Raw genomic sequence first — 19,804 nt, 5'->3', positions numbered from 1 at the left:
GGTTCGTCTGTCTGTGTGATGCTTTTGGTGGGAACAGATCAGGAATGCAGCCTCAGAACTTCTGTTAAATTAGTAAGTAATCTAGCTAGAAATGTGTTAGATTTCCTTTTGTTTAATGGCTGGTAAAATAAGCTGTGCTGGGTGGAATATTCCTGTTTTTCTGTCTTTTTGTAACTTAAGGTTTTGCCTAGAGGGATTCTCTATGTTTTAAATCTGATTACCCTGTAAGGTATTTACCATCCTGATTTTACAGAGGTGATTCTTTTACCTTTTCTTTAATTAAAATTCTTCTTTTAAGAACCTGATTGACTTTTCATTGTTCTTAAGATCCAAGGGTTTGGGTCTGTGTTCACCTGATTCTTACCAAGCCTTCCCCAGGAAAGGGGATGTTGGGCTTGGGGGGATATTTTGGGGGAAGATGTCTCCAAATGGGCTCTTTCCCTGTTCTTTGTTTAACATGCTTGGTGGTGGCAGCATACGGTTCAAGGACAAGGCAAAGTTGTCCTTGAACAACTTGAACCTTGAACACATCCGATGAAGCGAGCTGTAGCTCACGAAAGCTCATGCTCAAATAAATGGGTTAGTCTCTAAGGTGCCACAACTCCTCCTTTTCTTTTTGCGAAGACAGACGAACGCGGCTGCTCCTCTGAAACAAGGCAAAGTTTGTACCTTGGGAAAGTTTTAACCTAAGCTGGTAAGAATAAGCTTAGGGGGTCTTGCATGCAGGTCTGCACATCTGTACCCCAGAGTTCAGAGGGGGGAAGGAACCTTGACAGAGTGGCATCCAGGGACTTGGGGCAAACTGAGGCACTGGGGAGGTGCAGGAAGTCTTGGGAAGCAGGGCAGGGGGTTCTGGGTTGGGGCATTCAGGGCAGCATTTAATCTTCAGCTCCCTAAAAAACGTTGCTCTCCCAGGGCATACCTAGCTCACGTGCTTCGTGTCTGCTCCGGTGTCTGGGGATTGTGGGGGGCAGAAGCATACGGGCACAGGTGAACGTGTGGGTCTGGAGTGCTACGCGTCCACCCCAACAATCTATTTCCTTGGGGCCCATCACACAGACAGTCGCTGCCCAATTAAAATCCCCCTTTAAAACTCTCGATCATCACAATGCCCACAAAAACACTTGGCGTTGGTTAGCCAGCTGGTGTGCTGAGCCTGCTGCCCCTGTGGCCAGGCCCCGTCTCACAGTTTCCTTGTGCACCTCCCTCTGTCCGTGACTAGCCCGCTGTTGGCGGCTGTGAGCGTTTTGGAGCAAGGACCATCATATTGTTCAGTGTTTGTACCACTCCTAGACTATACTGCTAAACAAATGTAACTAATCCCTAACTAGACAGTGTTATGAGCAGCAGCTGGACAGAACTGGTGACAGGAAGTGGTCATTCTAAGTCATGCTGGGACTTGCAGGGCTGTTACGGACCCACAGAATCAGTGCTATGATCCCCCCTTTGGAACAGGGGCTGGGAGGCCCTGTCAGTGGGCCAGACGCCTGAGGGGTCTCACTCTTCTTCCAGGGGAAGCCCTGCAGCCCCCCTGGCTCCCCCACCATGAGCTCCAGGCTGCGAGTCCCCTGACACAGACTCCGATGGAGACTTGTACCATCTTGGGGGGCAGCACCCCGTCCGCCAGCATCTGCAGGGACACGCAGCCTGACTGGCGGGTTATTAGTCACCTGGACCCAGCACAGAGAACAGAAAGTTACAGCCAAGACCATCCTGGTCAGCCCAGAGCCCCGTCTCTCTGACCTCCCTTTGTCCCAGGCCAGGTGCGCCCAGAGCCCTCAGCAGCCAACCCTCAACTTCCTCCCGCCCCACCCCAGCCCTTTGTTCCCGAGCCGAGCCGGAGGATGTGGCTCAGCCCCCTGCCCAGTGGCGTGGAGTGCAGATCTCTCTGGGTCCTTGGTTGCTGGGCATCCGTGTCTGGGCAGCTGGATTTGCCATTGTCTTCTCAGAGCTCCACTGATACGGGACCTCAGGCCCCAGGCAGCTGGGAGCCCTTCTCAGCTGTGTTAGCCTGCCCAGAGAGTGAACAGTCCTTTTCCCCCCACTAGGTGACAATGATGCAAATAGGGGAAACTGAGGCACATACAGGCATCATAAAAATATTACACAAAATTCCCAGGTTGTCAAAGGGTCATTGTCACAATAGGCTCTGCCTCCCTGTATCCCACATTTAGACTTTGCCCATTTACACCTAGCAATCAGCTAAAGAAGGAGACAGGCTGGCATACATGGTGGTGAGTAGCAGAAATTTGGATCACTGGAAACTTCTCTGGCATCCCTGAGGCCTCCAGAGAGTAGAGAATCCGAACACATATTCCAGTCTGTCTGGCACTGCCAAAGCACCCCTTGGGCATCAGCCTGAGGGGCAAGAGGAGGACCCAGGAACTGATGGCAGAAGGGGAGCTGCTAGTGATTTGGGGAATGCCAGGCTCTGCTCCTGCTCCCCAGTCATCCTGTCCTGAGGCTTTCAGGGGGCACAACACAGGGGCAAAGGAGGCTTTCAGCCACTTTGCCACGCCGTGCCCCAGGCTCAGCCTGGAGCCCTCCCACACTCCAACCCCCTGGGTCGCACCCCAAACCCCTGTCCCAGCCCGGTTAAAGTGAATGAGGGGGGAGAGCAAGGGAGGGAGGGAGGCGGGCTGGGGTGAGGCCTTAGAGAAGGGGCAGGGCAGGGGGCAGGGCAATTAGGGTGACCAGATGTCCCAATTTTATAGGGACAGTCCTGATTTTTGGGTCTTGTTCTTATATAGGCTCCTATTACTCCCCACCCTCTCCCCATTTTTCACATTTGCTGTCTGGTCACCCTAGGGGCAATGGTGTTTGGGTTTGTGCGATTAGACGTTCAGCAACCCTAAACCGGCCCCAGCTCTTTGTCTACCTCTGGCCCCTAAGGCAGCCTCCTGCTAGGAAGGCTCACAAGGCAGCATGGAGACCAGGAGCCCCCAGGCCAGACAGACCCACCCTGCACTGGGGCTGAACGGGCCGAGACAGCTCCACCACTGCTCAGGCCTGGACCAAACATGCTAAACTAGGGTCAGAGGCACCTTGGGGGTAGCTGCACTCAGAGCCAGAGAGCTGCTGCCCCACGTGCTGCTAGGCCATGGGCCACTGCCCAGCCCCACGGCCCTGCACCCTTCGAATGTCCCCCCTTCAGCCTCCTGGAGAGGGACCTAGCACTAAGCTAGAGGGGGCAGTGTGACCCCAGCGTGAAGGGGAGCCCCCACTGAATGTGCCTGGGGCGGCACAGACCGTGGGTGTGTGTGTGTGTGTGTGTGTGTGTGTGTGTGTGTGAGAGAGAGAGAGAGAGAGAGGTTGGAACCTATTTGTATACTCAGTGGGGACCACTCTGTGTGTGTGTGTGAGTGTGAGAGAGAGAAACAGAAACACACACACAGACGTATAGGGGGACTATATGTTCACGTAGGGGGAGGAGGGACACAGGCTGTGTATAGGAGCATTCTGTGGGGGGGTCTTGGCTCAGTTCCCAGCCACCAGGTATCTTCATGGCTCAAATCACGCCCCCAACACAGGCCCTGCCTGGCAGCCTCAGCAGAGAGGCTAAGGGCTGAATGGGTCTCGCCTTTGCCTCCCAGGGCAGGTCCCTGCAGAGCAGCCTGGGCCACAAGGACTGCGAGCACCTGCCTGGCCATGGGCAGGGCTGGGCCTGTGCTGAGGTAATAGCCCAATGTGCAGGGGTAGCACTTGGCCCACCCCCCCCTTTAAACAAACACATCCCTCCTGGTGCCTGTTTGCAGGCCCAGGCAGCACCCCCTGTACCCACCCCTCTGCACCCCACCCCCTGCTGCCCTTGGCTCATCTGTTACCACTTTGTCCAGTCTAGCTTTCAGAGTCCCCCCGCACCCCCCGGGAACTGGGGCAGTGGTCGTGCAGGCTGGGGGAATGGACCGGATTATGCAAAGTGAGTGGTGCTGGCTGGAGCGGGGCAAGGTCTCCCCCGGAGGGAGGTGCTCAGGCCTCCTGGCCCTGGCCAGTGTTTGTGCTGCCCCGTGCTTCCCAGCGCTGGCGTGACCTGGCCAGACTCAGCCTGGGCCTGGAAAAGCAGCGCTGGGCCTGCGGCTGCTATGGCCCACCTGGTTCCCATTACTCTGTGCGAGCACCTGCAGGTTACAGCTTGGGGCAGCTTTATTGACATCAGCACATACTGGCCAGATGCTCACTTCCCCCAGATCCCCATTTCCTACACCAACATCCATGTGGACACCCCCCCACGCAGGGATCCTGGGAGGAGATACCAGAGCCAAGGAGGGTATGGTACAAGTGATCTGCAAGGGAGGGGAGAGCTTATGCCCTGTTTCTCTGGTTACTGGGGGAGAGAGACCAGCAAGAGGGGTGCAGGTGGATGGTACGCAAGTTCCTGAGGGGATGGTTTAGGGTAAAGGTTTTTACTTCCTGTCCTTCCCTTGTTCCTATGCAGGCTGGAGGCCCAGCCCTAGCAGGTGCAGCCGCAGAGGGAGGCGAAAGCTGTTCGCTCACCGGGGGAAGCTCTTGGTTTCGGTTTATCCACATCTGTCATAAATATAAAGGGAACGGTAAACACCTTTAAAATCCCACTTTTACCACCATGTCAAGGTTCCTTCCCCACTCTGAACTCTAGGATACAGATGTGGAGACCTTAATGAAAACCTCCTAAGCTTATTTTTAGCAGCTTAGGTTAAACCTTCCCCAAGCTACAAACTATTTACCTTTCGCCCTTAGACTTTCGCTGCATGATTATCCCATCCCCATGCGGTTGGGGGAAGTCTTGGCCAATCGTCTGAAGCCAGCCAAGAGGGTGGTAATGGTCACCCACAGCCAGGCTAAATCAGCCGTCACGCCTAACTCTGTTCCAGAAACTTCTACCAGGACCCGGTCAGAGGTGATAGACCCGGACCCCAGGCCAATGTCTGCAACAGCAGTAGTGGATCCAGTTCCAGAGACCCAGACAGAGCCAGTCCCAGAACCGGAACCGGCGGAACAACCAGCACCAGACCCATTGCCAGCACTGAATCCAGTACTTGCAACCCCAACACCAAAGGGCCCCACCGAACCTGAACCGGCAGCAGCCAATAAACCTACTCAAGAGGCTCAGCCGGAGCCTGAACCCCAACAAAGTGCCCCAGCGGAGAGCAGTTCACAGTCAACGGAAACAGCCCCATCCGCTGCATCGCTTCCCAAGGCACCAAGCCCAGGTCCACAATCCAATGAGGAACTGATGTCTCCAGCATCAAGGGAACAGTTCCAGACCGAACAGGAAGCAGATGAAAGCCTCCAGAGAGCTTGGATAGCGGCACAGAGCAACCCACCGCCTCTCAGCTCTTCTAATCGATCCAGGTTTGTTGTAGAAAGAGGACTTTTATACAAGGAAACTCTTTCTGGTGGACACCAGGAAGACTGGCATCCTCAGAGACAGTTGGTAGTTCCAACTAAGTACCGAGCCAAGCTCTTGAACTTAGCCCATGATCATCCTAGTGGCCATGCTGGGGTGAACAGAAGCAAAGACCATTTGGGAAAGTCGTTCCACTGGGAGGGAATAGGCAAGGATGTTTCTACCTATGTCCGGTCTTGTAAAGTATGCCATAAAGTGGGGAAAAGCCCAAGACCAGGTCAAAGCCCCTCTCCAGCCATTCCCCATCACTGAAGTTCCATTTCAGCGAGTAACTGTGGATATTCTGGGTCCTTTTCCGAAAAAGACACCCAGAGGAAAGCAGTACATACTGACTTTCATGGATTTTGCCCCCCGATGGCCAGAAGCAGTAGCTCTGAGCAACACCAGGGTTAAAAGTGTGTGCCAGGCACTAGCAAACATCTTTGCCAGGGTAGGTTGGCCCGCCAACATCCTCATAGATGCAGGAACTAATTTCCTGGCAGGAACTATGGAAAGCCTTTGGGAAGCTCAGGGGGTGAATCACTTGGTTGCCACTCCTTCCCCACTCTGAACTCTAGGGTACAGATGTGGGGACCTGCATGAAAAACCCCCTAAGCTTATTTTTACCAGCTTAGGTTAAAAATTTCCCCAAGGTACAAACTATTTTATCTTTTGCCCTGGGACTTGATTGCTGCCACCACCAAGCGTCTAACAAATATATAACCGGGAAAGAGCCCACTTGGAAACGCCTTTCCCCCCAAAATCCTCCCCAAACCCTATACCCCCCTTTCCTGGGGAAGGCTTGGTAAAAATCCTCACCAATTTGCATCAGTGAACACAGACCCAAACCCTTGGATCTTAAAGAACAATGAAAAAGCAATCAGGTTCTTAAAAGAAGAATTTTAATTGAAGAAAAAGTAAAAGAATCACCTCTGTAAAATCAGGGTAATCAGATTCAACACATAGAGAATCCCTCTAGACAAAACCTTAAGTTACAAAAAGACAAAAAACAGGAATCTACATTCCATTCAGCACAGCTTATTTTATCAGCCATTTAAACAAAACAGAATCTAACGCATCTCTAGATAGATTACTTACTAAATTCTAAGACTCCATTCCTGTTCTGTCCCTGGCAAAAGCATCACACAGCCAGAGAGAGAGAGAGGCTTTGTTTCTCCCTCCCCCCAGCTTTTGAAAGTTTCTTGTCTCCTCATTGGTCAGGTGCCAGCGAGGTTACCTTTAGCTTCTTAACCCTTTACAGGTGAAAGGGTTTTTCCTCTGGCCAGGAGGGATTTTAAAGGTGTTTACCCTTCCCTTTATATTTATGACATGCCCCCCAAATCTCAGCTAGGGTGAAACGCTGGCTGGGATTTCTTCCTGGAGCTCTAGGAAAAGACAGAGTTAATAAGACACATGCACCTCTAAATATACTACCAAGTATATAAAGACTAATATTTTCCACATCTCAAGGACGATTTTAACCAGTTGATTCTGGGAAACTTTCATGGGAGAGTCCAGCAGCCACTTTGTTAGAAGCTCCTGAGATGTGTTGGATGTCGAAGTCGAAATCAAAATCTTGGAGAGCTAAACTCCACTGAAAAAATTTTTGTTATTTCCCATGGTGGTATGAAGCCACCGTAGCGCAGCATCGTCGGTTTTCAGGTGGAAACGCTGTCCTCAAATGTATGGGCGTAGCTTTTCCAGAGCGTAGACAACGGCGTAACATTCTTTTTCACTGACTGACCAGTTGCTTTCCCTCTCAGACAGCTTCTTGCTGAGAAACACTACAGGGTGGAATTCTTGATCCGGTCCTTCCTGCATTAAAACTGCTCCCTCACCACGCTCGGACACATTGGTGGTTACTAGGAACAGTTTGTCAAAGTCTGGGGCCCTTAGTACAGAGTCAGATATGTGTCAATTAGAAGAGCTGAGAGGCAGTGGGTTGCTCCGGGCCGCTGTCCAAGCTCTCTGGAGGCTTTCGTCTGCTTCCTGTTCGGTCTGGAACTGTTCCCTTGATGCTGGAGACATCAGTTCCTCATTGGATTGTGGACCTAGGTTTGGTCCCTCGGGAAGCGATGCAGGGGATGGGGCTGTTTCCGCTGACTGTGAACCGCTCTCCGCTGGGGCACTATGTTGGGTTTCAGGCTCTGGCTGAGCCTCTGTGTAGGGTTATCGGCTGCTGCCGGTTCCAGTTCTGGGACTGGCTCTGTCTGGGTCTCTGGGACTGGATCCACTACTGCTGTTGCAGACATTGGCCTGGGGTCTGGGTCCATCACCTCTGACTGGGTCCGGATAGAATTTTCCGGAACAGAGCTAGGCTTCACTGCTTGTTTAGCCTGACTACGGGTGACCGTTCCCACCCTCTTGGCTCGCTTCACATGGTTGGCCAAGTCTTCCCCCAACAGCATGGGGATGGGATAATCATCATAGACTGCAAAAGTCCACATTCCTGACCAGCCCTTGTGCTGGACAGGCAACTTGGCTGTAGGCAAATTGAAAGAGTTGGACTTGAAGGGTTGAATTGTCACTTAGATCTCTGGGTCAATTAAATTTGGGTCCACTAAGGAAGCATGGATAGCAGACACTTGTGCTCCGCTGTCCCTCCATGCGGTGACCTTCTTCCTGCCCACACTCACAGTTTCCCTCTGCTCTGAGGGTATCTGGGAGGTATCTGGGCCTGAGGACCTCTGGTGTGATTCTGGTGCAATGAACTAATCTGTTGGGGTTCTTGGGGCAGTTGGCCTTCACATGCCCCGGCTCGTTACATTTAAAACATCGTCCAGCTGATGGGTGTCACGGAGTGTGGGGGAGTCCAGGCCCTGCACCCCTCTTCCAGGGATTCACTGAGTTTAGGGGGGAGGGATAGCTCAGTGGTTTGAGCATTGGTCTGCTAAACCCAGAGTTGTGAGTTCAGTCCTTGAGGGGTCATTTAGGGATCTGGAGCAAAAATTGGGGATTGGTCCTGCTTTGAGCAGGGGGTTGGACTAGATGACCTCCTGAGGTCCCTTCCAACCCTGATATTCTATGATTCTATGACTCTCAGCCAGCCAGTAAAACAGAAGAAGATTTATTGGACAACAGGAACACAGTCCAAAACAGAGCTTGTGGGTACACCCAGGACCCCTCAGTCAAGTCCTTCTGGGGGAGGAGGGAGCTTAGACCCCAGCCCTGGGGTTCCCTGCGTTCCTCCCCCCAGCCCCAAACTGAAACTAACCCCCCCCCCCCAGCAGGTTCCCTCCTGCAGCCTGTCTTCACATTCCTGGGCAGAGGTGTTACCTCCCCCTCCCGGCTCAGGTTACAGGCTCTCAGGTCTCCCATCCCCAGGTCAACACTTCCCCCTCCCTGCTGCGTCACATCATCACAACGGGTCACTGGGGCAAGGTGGGTTGCTGGAGAACGGTGTGGCAGGACGATAAGGTGTCTGGAGTATTCCTTGGTGTGTAGTTGGGGCCTTGGGCTGCCCCCAGTAGTAGGGTGTGGTCTGGGGGTGTCCCTTCTGGTATCCGCTCCAACTGCGGCCATGGTTGTTCCTCTCTCCTCCCTCCACCCATTTTGTTCCACCATTTTGTTCCGGGCTTGCCCTGCCTCTCTGGCGGTCTGGGACTGCTCGTATCGATCAGCATAAGAAGCAAGACTTTCTGGTGAGTCCATTTCCTTATCCCATAAACACGGTTTTATTTCCTCCTTGGACATATTCAGGAATTGCTCCTGAGCTATCAAATCACACATTCCGTCAAAGCTAGTGACACCCCTTCCTTGGACCCATTTATCTAACCGATCGTTCCTCTGGTTTAGATAAGCCACATTACTTAGTCCAGGCCCTCTCTTAAGGGTTCGAAATTTTACTCTGTACGTTTCAGATATAATTTGAAATGGCTTTAAAACCAAATCCTTGAACTTATTATAGTCAGAAGCCTCATCAATAGGCATCTTATTGAATATGTCCAGAGCTCTTCCAGTTAATTTTGCGACCAATGCGGTCAGATTGTGAGCTTCAGGAATTTTATGGAGAGTGCACAGTCTCTCAAAGGTGAGAAAATATTCAGCAATATCACTGGATTCATCATACTGTGGACACAGTCGCTCCCATTTGTGGATTGTTGGGGAAGGATTGTTAGGGTTATCCAGTAGATTCCGCTCAGCCCTTACCTTCTCCAACTCCAGTTCATGAATCCTCTCTTTTTCCCTCTCCTCCATAACTCTCCTGTGAGCAGCCTCTTTGGCTGTTTCTGCCTTGGGCTCTGTCATATTTGCCTCTCTCTTTTTAACTAACTTTACACCCGAGAGTTAGAAACAAAAACAAAACAAAAACACTTGGCTTGTCAAAATATATATATATATATTATATATATATATATAGTGCTGTAACCAGATCCTGATGTTCTCCGATAGTGATTGTCAGCCTACAGAAAAATCCTTAAAAAAACCCAAACAAATTAACACCTCTGTCTCCAGGCAAATAGACAGAAAACCCCTCTAGTTTCTCTTAGGTAAAAAAACAACTTCAGGTCCGTGAAGACTTGTGAATTTCCCTGCAGGAGGTTAACTACCCTGCCTTTATGTAGAGAAAACTCCAGCTCACAAAAGACAATTCCCTTTTGTCTCTGCTCTGGCCCCCAAGCAGAGACAAAAGAAAACTGACTGCTTTCAACTTAAAACCTGCTTTCCAGCAGCCCAAAAGAAAAAAAATGTCCTTTTTAAAAAAATCTGTGCTTCTGGTTCAAAAAAATCTCAAATTGATCTCAAAATGATTTCAAGTTATTCCCACCGCTCTGCCACCATGTCAAGGTTCCTTCCCCACTCTGAACTCTAGGGTACAGATGTGGGGACCTTCATGAAAAACCCCCTAAGCTTATTTTTACCAGCTTAGGTTAAAACTTCCCCAAGGTACAAACTATTTTACCTTTTGCCCTTGGACTTTATTCCTGCCACCACCAAGCATCTAACAAATACATAAACAGGGAAAGAGCCCGCTTGGAAACGTCTTTCCCCCCAAAATCCTCCCCAAACACTACACCCCCTTTCCTGAGGAAGGCTTGATAAAAATCCTCACCAATTTGCATTGGCGAACACAGACCCAAACCCTTGGATCTTAAAGAACAATGAAAAAGCAATCAGGTTCTTAAAAGAAGAATTTTAATTGAAGTAAAAGAAAAAGAATCACCTCTGTAAAATCAGGATGGTAAATACCTTACAGGGTAATCAGATTCAAAACATAGAGAATCCCTCTAGGCAAAACCTTACGTTACAAAAAGACAAAATCAGGAATCTACATTCCATTCAGCACAGCTTATTTTATCAGCCATTTAAACAAAACAGAGTAACGCATCTCTACCTAGATTACTTACTAAGTTCTAAGACTCCATTCCTGTTCTGTTCCCGGCAAAAGCATCACACAGACCCTTTGTTTTTCTCCTTCCTCCCGACATTTGAAAGTATCTTGTCTCCTCATTGGTCATTTTGGTCAGGTGCCAGTGAGGTTATCCTAGCTTCTTAACCCTTTACAGGTGAAAGGGTTTTTCCTCTGGCCAGGAGGGATTTAAAGGTGTTTACCTTTCCCTTTATATTTATGACACTCATGGGGTCCCATTTTCACCCTCTGGCTGTGACGCGGAGAGCTAGCAGGTTACTGTTTCTGCTCTGAGGCAGAGGCTAATGACAGTGCCATCTCAACCTGCAAAGGGATTGTGGGTTGGTGCCTTTCCCCAGGAGCAGGGAAACTGAGGGAAGTTCAGGGACTGGGGAAGGAACCAGAAGGTGACACCCACCTGGGCAGAGCTGCCTGTGCCCCTCCTGCTCAGAGGAGGTTACTCACCTTATGCAGCAGGGACTGCGGTTGTTCGAAACGTGTCCTTAGGTGCACGTGCGCCTCTCGGGCCCTTAGAGATTTCCCATTGGCAGCATCATTCAGCCCACAGATGCTCTTGTGCGACCTCCTGCAACCTCCGAGGGTGCATAGCGCAACGTGGGCGAACCGCCCTTAGTTCCTCCTCATTCGCTGTTCAGCTAGAGAACAGGCCAAAGCGAGGGGAAAGGGGCCGGGTGGTGGAGCACCCCCAGACACATCTCGGTACCGGAAGTCTTTAAATCATGATCTGCAGAGAGACGTTAGGGGTCTGTTACGGGGTGGATGGGCGAGGCTCTGTGGCCTGCGATCTGCGGCCGGCCAGATGAGATGATCGTGATGGTCCTTTCTGACCTTAGAGTCTAGGAGTCCAAGCACGCTAACCACACAAGGTGAGTAACCTTTCTTCAAGTAGCATCCCTCCACCTGCTCCACCCAGGGGTGACGGATTCTTCCTTAAAGGGGGAGGGGAGGAGAGAGATGAGGCCCTGCCCCTGCACCTCCTCTCCCCGCCATGAGACCCTGCCTCCCAGCCAAGCCAGCTCCAGTTTCAGCAGGGTCTCAGGGGCGGGGCTGAGGGTGGGTGAAGAGCCACAGCCGGGCCATTGGGAGACCCTCCATCTGCCCTAGGCGGCGAGCCCAGGGGGTGGGGACACAGGCTGGGGGCTGCTCTCGGGGCCCCCTCACCCTGGGCAGGTGAGGGTCGCGGCTCCCCAGGCCGCCCTTACCCAGCCAGTCTCCAGCTTCTGGCCTGGACGGCGGTCTCAGGGGGAAGAGGAGGGGCAGGGGGCTGCACCCATGGCGAAAAGTGGAGGGGCCATGGCCCTTTGCCCTCCCCCATACCAGCACCCCACGCTCCACTGCAGGTGACTCCAGGCAGTATCCTCACAGAGACGGGGGGCCTTGGAAACCAGTCCAGGCCTGCAGACAGTACAGCAGAACCAAGGGCCAGGTCGGCTCTGGTGGCCTGGACCAAGGTGGAGCGTTAGACATGGTTCACACTGAGGCCCATGTGCCGGCTCAGGAACGTTTTTGAGTAACGCTGTGGAAGTTGCTTGTGATCTGGTACAGCGTGCTACAGTCCTTTGGTGACGGGAGGCAAACCACCAGCTGCGTCCAAGCAAGCAGCGCTCCCCCCAGGGAGCCATCCCGACAGGTTCTGGAAACCCGCCGATCTTTCTGCAATGGAGACAGAGTCTAGGCGATTTCTGAAACTGCTCGGTCCTACCCAGGTAAAAGGCCAATGCCTGGCCTACATCTCACCTATGAAGGGAAGCCTCCTGCTGAGCTTTATGTGGTTTGGCAAAAATACTGGTAGGTGGGTAGACTGGATAAGATGGAAATCCGACAGCACCTTAGGCGAGACCTTTGGGTGAGGCTGTAGGGAGACCTTGTCCTTGAAAAATATCGTAAACGGGGGTCTGCATGCAGGCTCCAATCTCCCCAACCCTGCGGGCTGGTACAATAGCTACTAGAACAGAGGGTTTCACGGGTAAGCGAGGCAAGGAGCAGGCCACCACAGGTTCAGCCAGAGGCCCATAAAGGTATCTAAGTACCAGGGTGAGATCCCGAGTCGGGGTGGGATCCTTAGCCTGAGGGTCAAGATTCCCCAGACTCTCAATAAAGCTTGAGGACATACATTGTGCCAAAACAGAAAACCACTCTGGAGGGATGAAAAGCTGATTATCACAGTGAGATGATCCTTCATGGAGCAATTGATAGAGTCCAACAGATCATCCCAGAGGGCTGAGCGCGGAGACAACTCAGGCACATGGCAGCCACCCTCAGTGGTTAAACCTCCTCCATTCCCGAAGGGGAGTCATTTGAGTTGACTCCCTCCTACTGTTCAGTGATACTTGTGCTCTGGTTGAGCAGGTGGATTTAATCCCATAAACACCTGGGAGCCATGCTTGGAGACAGACCCCCAGGCATATGACCCGCATCCTGGGAGAGGAGACGAGGGACAGATGGAAGCTGGAGCACCGGTTGGACACAGATGAAGCAGGTAAGGATACTAACTGTGCTTCGGCCAGGTCGGTACTATGATGATAACCCCAGCCTTGTCCTGCCTGATCTTGTCCATCTCTCCTAGAATTAGTGGTGGAGAGAATGCCTAGAACAGGCCTTTGTCCAAGCAAGGAGAGGTGCGTCAGTTATCGTTAGAGCAGGGACGCCTGCATGGACACTGCATTGATCTTTCCACTGCATTGATCTTTCCACCAGTCCTTCACCTGGAGGGGAACCATGACCTGTTTGGCCAAGTTCTCTCTGGTTGAGGAATAACTCCTCCTGAAACAGCCCTGAGAGCAGCAGAGGTCTAGTCTTCGTGGTCGAAGGTGCGGCTGCCCTGACCCAGGAGGCTCGAGCAGTTCCTTACTCTAGTACCGGGGCTCCTTGAATTGTCCCGACCTGATTCAACGACATTACAGGTCTGTCTCTGGGAAGGATGGCGCTGGCTGCCAGTGACTCCCACCATGCCGCTGTGCTCCTGGCCCAGGGCCTCACTTGGGATTCTTACATTTAGCTGCAGACCCAACTCATGGAAGAGGGCGAGAACCGTCCGGGTGGGTGTCAGGCTGCTTCATAACATCAGCCCCAGAGGAGCCAGTCATCAAGCTGCAGGAAGACTAAACAGCAGCCCTGGAGCTGAGGAGAGGCCGAGGGGAAGTACATGGTATTGAGAGCGAGCCCATGGTGAAGTGTAGGTGTCTCCTGCGTGGGGGACGTATCGCTATATGGACCAATCTCCTGCCTCGAGAGAAGGGACTATAGCTGCCAGAGTCACTGTCCAGAACTTTGGCACTCCAACTTTGTTCTGTTGCCTTAGATCTAAAAATCGGTCTCCATCCGCCATCCTTCTTTGGCACAAGAAGATACTTTGAGTAACCCCGCCCCCATGAGGGGGTGGTTCTATTGCTCGGAAAACAAGGAAGCATACTTCTGCATTCATGGTCGAGTCTCATGAGACGGGTCCATGAAAAGGCAGGGGTGTGAAATGGATGGTGTAGCTGGGGTTCTCCCACTTCATTGCACCATGACCCCCTTCTGGGAACAAAAATTACTACATGACCCCAGGAGGGGAACTGAAGCGTGAGCCCCACTGCCCCAGGTGGGGGTGAGGATGGGGGCCCAAGGGCTTCAGCCCCAGGCAGGGGTCCTGCAACCTGATCCTTGCCCCCCAGAGCTGAAGCCCTGGGGCTTCAGCTTCAGCCCTGGGTGATGGGTCCCAGGTTTTCGCCCCGGGGCCCAGCAAATCTAACGCCAGTCCTGGTGACCCCATTAAAACAGGGTCCCAACCCACAGTTTGAGAACCACTGGCATAGCCCAATCTTACAGCCTCTGTGACCTACTTGTCTGCTGCAATAGGCCACCAGGCCTGTTGGAAATGGGAAAGGCAGTCTCCAAAAACGGGGAGGTTGGTAAAAGGTTGCAGCTTACAAACTCGAGGTGAGGGAGACATCAAGCTCTCAACCAACTTATCAAAATTGCTGTTCTGATGCCTGGGTACTTCAGATGCCTGCAGAAGGATGGGTAGCGCTTTTTCTCTGGACTCCGTCTTTTTCCAGTGGGTTCAGTGAGTTCCAGAGAACTGAGCCAGGCGCGATCTCTGGGCAGTTTGAGACCTGCTAAATCTCCTCTTCTTTGTAGGGGTGTCTGTATACCCAGAGACCTCAGGAAGGCCTGGAGTTTTTCAGCGCGCGCAGCGGCTTGTCTGTAGTCCCTGAGAAAACCTTCTGAAGATCAAACAGGAGGTCCTCAACCATGTTCTGAACCTCTCTGAAAAATCCCCCAAACTGTGCATAATGACTGCCATGGTGATGGATCTATCTGCTCCTGGGGGTGGGGGTGGGGGCCTGCACTCTGGACTGCCTCACCGCTTACATTGGGCTTCACGAGGCCCTGGAGGGTTTTTGGGGGCAGTACATCAGCAGGGTCCCAGCAGCTCCAGGGGCAGAGGGGTGATGGTAATTGGCATTTGAGTGGCAGCGTATTGTTACTAGCACTCTCCAGTGACCGCCAGGCCAGTACCCTGAGGTCCGTGGCTAAAGCAGGGGGGTGTTTCCCTCTGGCTGCTGTTTTTCTAGCTTGTCCTTTCCCTGATGTTGCATCCTTCTGGCAAGGCCACAGAGCAGCCTGAGCGAGTGCTGGGGCAACAAGCTCGTGCCTCTATTCCCGCCCATGCCCAGCCTGGGACAGAGCAGACCCAGGGCCTGGAACAGAGCAGAGGGGGGCGGGGCGGGGGGAGGAGCAGTCCCACTGGCTGGAAGGGGCTTGGAGGGGCAGCAGAGAGAGAGGCAAGAATGCCCTTTCATTGTAAGTGCATCAGCTCCCTCTGCAAACCCATTCCTCCCTGCTGGCTCTCAGGAACTCAGGCTGCAGCAGCAACTGCCCTGACACAAAACACCGCCAGGCAGCCGGGCGGGCTCTACACCCTGCCACCGTGCAAGGCCCCAACCCGGCTGTCAGTTTTCCCTGGCTACGGCCTGGGGAGACAATGCCCAAGTTACAAGCCTCCCCACCACAGCTGCCAGAGCGGGAGTCCAGGGGCCACAGGCCCTGAGCCGGTCTGCAGGTCCTGTGGGCAGCAATCCGCCCAGCAGCCTCCCCCTGCCCCTTTCCTTTGGGGGATGGTCGGTAAGGAGAGGAGTGAGGAGCACAGGTGAGTCCAGGGGCTCCAGGTTCAGCATGACAGCTGGAACCTTTCAGCACAAGGTGCTGCAGGAAATGCCTCATGTCCACACCAGAGTGACCTCCCGGGCGAGGGGGTGTGCACACAGCTGCACCAGCCTCCAACAGACCCAGGGGTCCTCCCACAATGCACTGCTGCAGGGGCCTGGCTGGTCTCCCGGCTGGCCAGGGGAGGTCTAGTTTGGCAGAAGCCCCATCCTCGCTCAAGGGGCGCTGCACCTGCCCAGTCGCAGGTCCCGGCTGCGATCACAGCCACCTGCTTCTTGAACTTCCCTGCGACTCCATCACCAGAGCGCTGGAGGTGGGCCCGCTACAAGGGCCCCGGCCCTCAGCCAGGGGGCCAGAGATCCAGAGCCAGCAGCACTCGGTCATTCACAGCGCTAGAGCGGACAAGGCCGTCTCTGAGCTTGTGGAGCGGGACACGGTGCAGAGCAGAGGGGCTGCGGGTCTGTCCATGGAGCTTCAAGCAATGACAAAGTGGGGAACAGTGGGGCACCACTGTGAGCTCGGCAGAAGCTTGGAGACTCCCACGTGTGCAGCCGTGCCCCTGAACATACCCTGGGCAGCACCATGCAGTGTGGGCACAGAAGTGAGGCCAGCTCTGTACGGGTACAGCCAGGATATGCTTTGTCACAGGCTGCAGCAGCTCCTTGCCCACTCCCCACTTCCCCAGGGAGCATGGAAGGGGTGAGCATGCAGAGCAGCTGCTGAGCTAGGTGCAGGGCTGGGCCTCAAATGACAGAAGAATAGGGACCTGTACAAGCCAACATGATTAGAGAGAAAGGCTCCAGACTGGGGACTCTGGCCCAAGCCCTGTCGAGCATCAGCATGCTCCGTGCTCAGGTCATTCTGCTAGCGTATGACCCAGCTGGGTAGGAGTTGCTCACACAGCAACATGCAAGCACTGGGAACAGTGAACCACAGGACCCGCTTGAAGCCAGCTGAGAGCATACCACTTTAGGCCCATTTTCCCCAAGGCTGGGGAGTTCTCCCATCTCTGAGACTGCCTCACAGAGCAGGTGCTGCAGCCAGGGCAGGCCTCCCTGCTCCCCACCCCTCATTTCATTGAGCTGGTCTCCAGTAGCATTGCAAGGGAGGAAGGATGCCAATAGTTCGAGCACATGTCTGGGATTCTAGAGACCTGCTCCACCAGGCTGACTCCAGACTTTCTGGGCCTCTGGGCCATGGGGACCCTCTGGGCCATGGGGACACCAGCACCATCCTACTTGGCCATGGCAGGGGGGGAAGAGAGGATAAATAGAGTCCAGGCCAGGAGGGGGACCAGATACCACAAGGGTGAGGGGCCTGGAGCGGGGCACTGATCTACTATCCACACCCCCTTCTCCTCCACGCTAGGGGTCCTACACAGCTTCTCGGCCCACAACTGCAGCCCAGGAGACAGTGCCTCATGACCGCACAGGGAATTCAGAACTGAACTGCTACCTTCCCTGCATTCTTGGGACCTCCTGGGCTAACGCATGGTGCTGGCCATTGCAGGACTGCAGCCACCCCTGCCTGGCTGTGGAGGAGAGAGAAGTGCTTTTGTGCTCACACTTTAAGAGCTCATAACAAGAGTCCCAAATAGATTGGTCTGATTTGCACTCTGGTTTTAACAACCCCCCAGCCAGGCAGGGCATTACTGAAGTGGAGTCCTGGGTTATCTGAGAGGGGAAAGACAGGCACCCTTATGTCAGGGCCTGCTGCAGGAAGGCACTGCAGTGGTGATGCCTGAGGACAAGGACCTGCTGCAGCCCATGCCCCTTGGGACAAGGCTTCCAAGGCCTTGCGTTTCTGAAAGGTGCAGCTGAAAGTGAGACTCGGGCAGAGGCAGGAACAGAACCTGGCAGGCCTGAACCAGGCCCTGGCCCTGGCCCATCCCACAAACCCCTAACCACCCATTACTGCAAAGTGCATGAGCCCAGAGAGGTTGCTGTTACTGGCGAGATCACTTGGCAGAGCTGGTGTGTTAAAGGGTCTGGCTGATGTGCATGCAGGGTGCATGGCTCGCTGCAGGCCCATGGGCCTGGAGACAATTTACCATCTAAGCAGGAGGCTGAGAGGAGGCCCCATTGGCCTCCCAGCCCAGGGGCTCTTCAAGGCTGTGCTGCAGGCAGGTGGGGAATAACCCAGATCAGTAGCACTTAGCCCCAGACCACTTCCTGCAGCTGGGGAAGACAGCCATCCTCCAGGCTGACCCAGGGCTGCTCAGATGGTGTCGGGGCACTACAGTGCTGCGGAGAGCAGGGTTGTTCAGGCTGGAGAAGAGAAGACTAAGGTGGACACGGTAACAGTTACAAGTACATAAAAGGTTGTTACAAGGAGGGAGAAAAATTATTCTCCTTAACCTCTGACAATAGGACAAGAAGCAATGGACTTAACTTGCAGCCAGAGTGGTTTAGGTCGGACATTAGGAAACACTTCCTGTCAGGGTGGTTCAGCCCTGGAATACATTGCCTAGGGAAGTGGTGGAATCTCCATCACTGGAGATTTTTAAGAGCAGGTAAGACAAACAATGGTCAGGGGTGGTCTAGATATCCCTTAGTCCTGCCAGGAGTGCAGGGGACTGGACTAGCCGACCTCTCAAGGTCCCCTCCAGTCCTATTGTTCTATGACTTGCAGTAAGAGCAGCATAGGCTGTTTTGTGAGGCAGAATGCAATAGTCCAGACAGAGACTTGATCAGGACAGCAAACTAAGCCTTTCGTCTTGGGAGAGGGCTGTGAAACAGCAGCCTTGAGGAGAGATCTCGGCTGTGTGACCCACCTGAGGGAGGCAGCACATCCAGGAGCACAGTCTCCTAGTGCCACACTGGGGAGTACCTCCAATGAGCCACCAGTCCACTCACTGCAGGATCCTGGGGTTCCTTGCAAGCCTCCCAGTCGAGTACCAAGAGGGCCTGTCCCAGCCTGGCTTGCAAGCCCCAGGAGGAGCACACGGCGAAGCAGAGGTTGCAGCATGCAGGAGACAGAACTCAATAAATAGAAGCTTTTATTACAGTAGAAAATAGTAAAACTGTCCTGTTTAAAATAGACTCACTGCCCCCAGGATCCGCAAGCAGCTGCCCAATCACACTGAGGGAGAGTTACAAGCAGCAGGCCAGGCTCTGCCCTGCTGAGCAGGCACAGATTACTCTGCCCAGGGTCACCCTGGCCCCCCTCCCTGGCAGGATGCCCTGGCCCATCTGGGCAGCCAGCCCCTGGCTCAAGGCAGGAGACATCAGGGAAGCCACAAAAGGCCAGACACAAATAAATATGGGTTTCAGCAGCACGGAACTGGTGACCGTCCTGAGAGCAAGTGGACATGCAGCAGATTCCTCTGTTGGGTGTAAGGGCTGCCCCAGATGCCTGCCTATGACCTGTCTGAGCATGCTTTGGCTCCACCACCCACCCTGCTGGATTCCCACTGGCCCTGGACCCCAGAGATAAATAGGAAGTGACCTTGGCATGGTCACTACTCCCCTTGAGCGAGACTGTCAGAAACCACCAGGCTGCAGCTTTGTGCAGCTTCCACGAGGTTATGTCAGTGTCTGCACCACGTGTCACCCCTCTGTGCTTGCCTCCAGACCCAACCAAGTCAGTTCAGCTGCCAGACCAGCTAAAACATTCAGTGCTCCCCTCCTCCCCACCAGCAAAGGCCCTGGGTCCAGAACACAGGAGCAGGCAGAGGCCACTGAAGAGGAATGTCAGGCAGAGTCACCTTCACCCTGCCCCTCCGCAGCAGCATGCCCAGCCAGGCGGCCAGCTCTGCCCGTCAGCAGCTACCATGCTCATTCCGGGACCTCCTGCACTGTCTTCCGCAGGTCGATGGAGAACATCTCCTCCCAGGGACTACGGATCCACTCAACCAGCTGGGCCAGCAGCTCAGGACACTCTGTGTGGATATGCCACATGCTCTCCACTTTCAGCAC

At 53.7% G+C, this 19,804-nt stretch overlaps 2 protein-coding genes across 8 annotated transcripts in view; both read right to left on the bottom strand.

Annotated features, from left to right (window-relative positions):
* The window catches only part of LOC140895353 (gap junction gamma-1 protein-like), a 21,297-nt gene extending 10,062 nt beyond the window's left edge, over nt 1–11,235 (bottom strand). Inside the window, exon 1 of the mRNA XM_073304814.1 lies at nt 11,181–11,235. The gene's annotated coding sequence lies outside the window, so the exon portion shown is untranslated. The remainder of the gene's footprint in view (nt 1–11,180) is intronic.
* STK11IP (serine/threonine kinase 11 interacting protein) overlaps nt 4,096–19,804 on the bottom strand; it is a 48,254-nt gene continuing 32,545 nt past the window's right edge. For 2 of the 7 annotated variants that reach the window (XM_073304806.1, XM_073304812.1), the window contains one exon: nt 4,098–4,527. In XM_073304806.1, coding sequence (XP_073160907.1) covers nt 4,303–4,527 — 225 coding nt within the window. In that variant the 3' untranslated portion in view covers nt 4,098–4,302. Of the gene's footprint in view, nt 4,528–9,557 lie in introns of those variants that run through there. The other 5 variants (XM_073304808.1, XM_073304807.1, XM_073304810.1 and 2 more) reach the window with 4 other exon arrangements.

This window comes from Lepidochelys kempii, chromosome 11 (genome assembly GCF_965140265.1).
Source record: "Lepidochelys kempii isolate rLepKem1 chromosome 11, rLepKem1.hap2, whole genome shotgun sequence".
In the NCBI taxonomy this organism is placed as follows: Eukaryota; Metazoa; Chordata; order Testudines; family Cheloniidae; genus Lepidochelys; species Lepidochelys kempii.
This window is presented reverse-complemented; position numbering and strand designations above follow the sequence as displayed.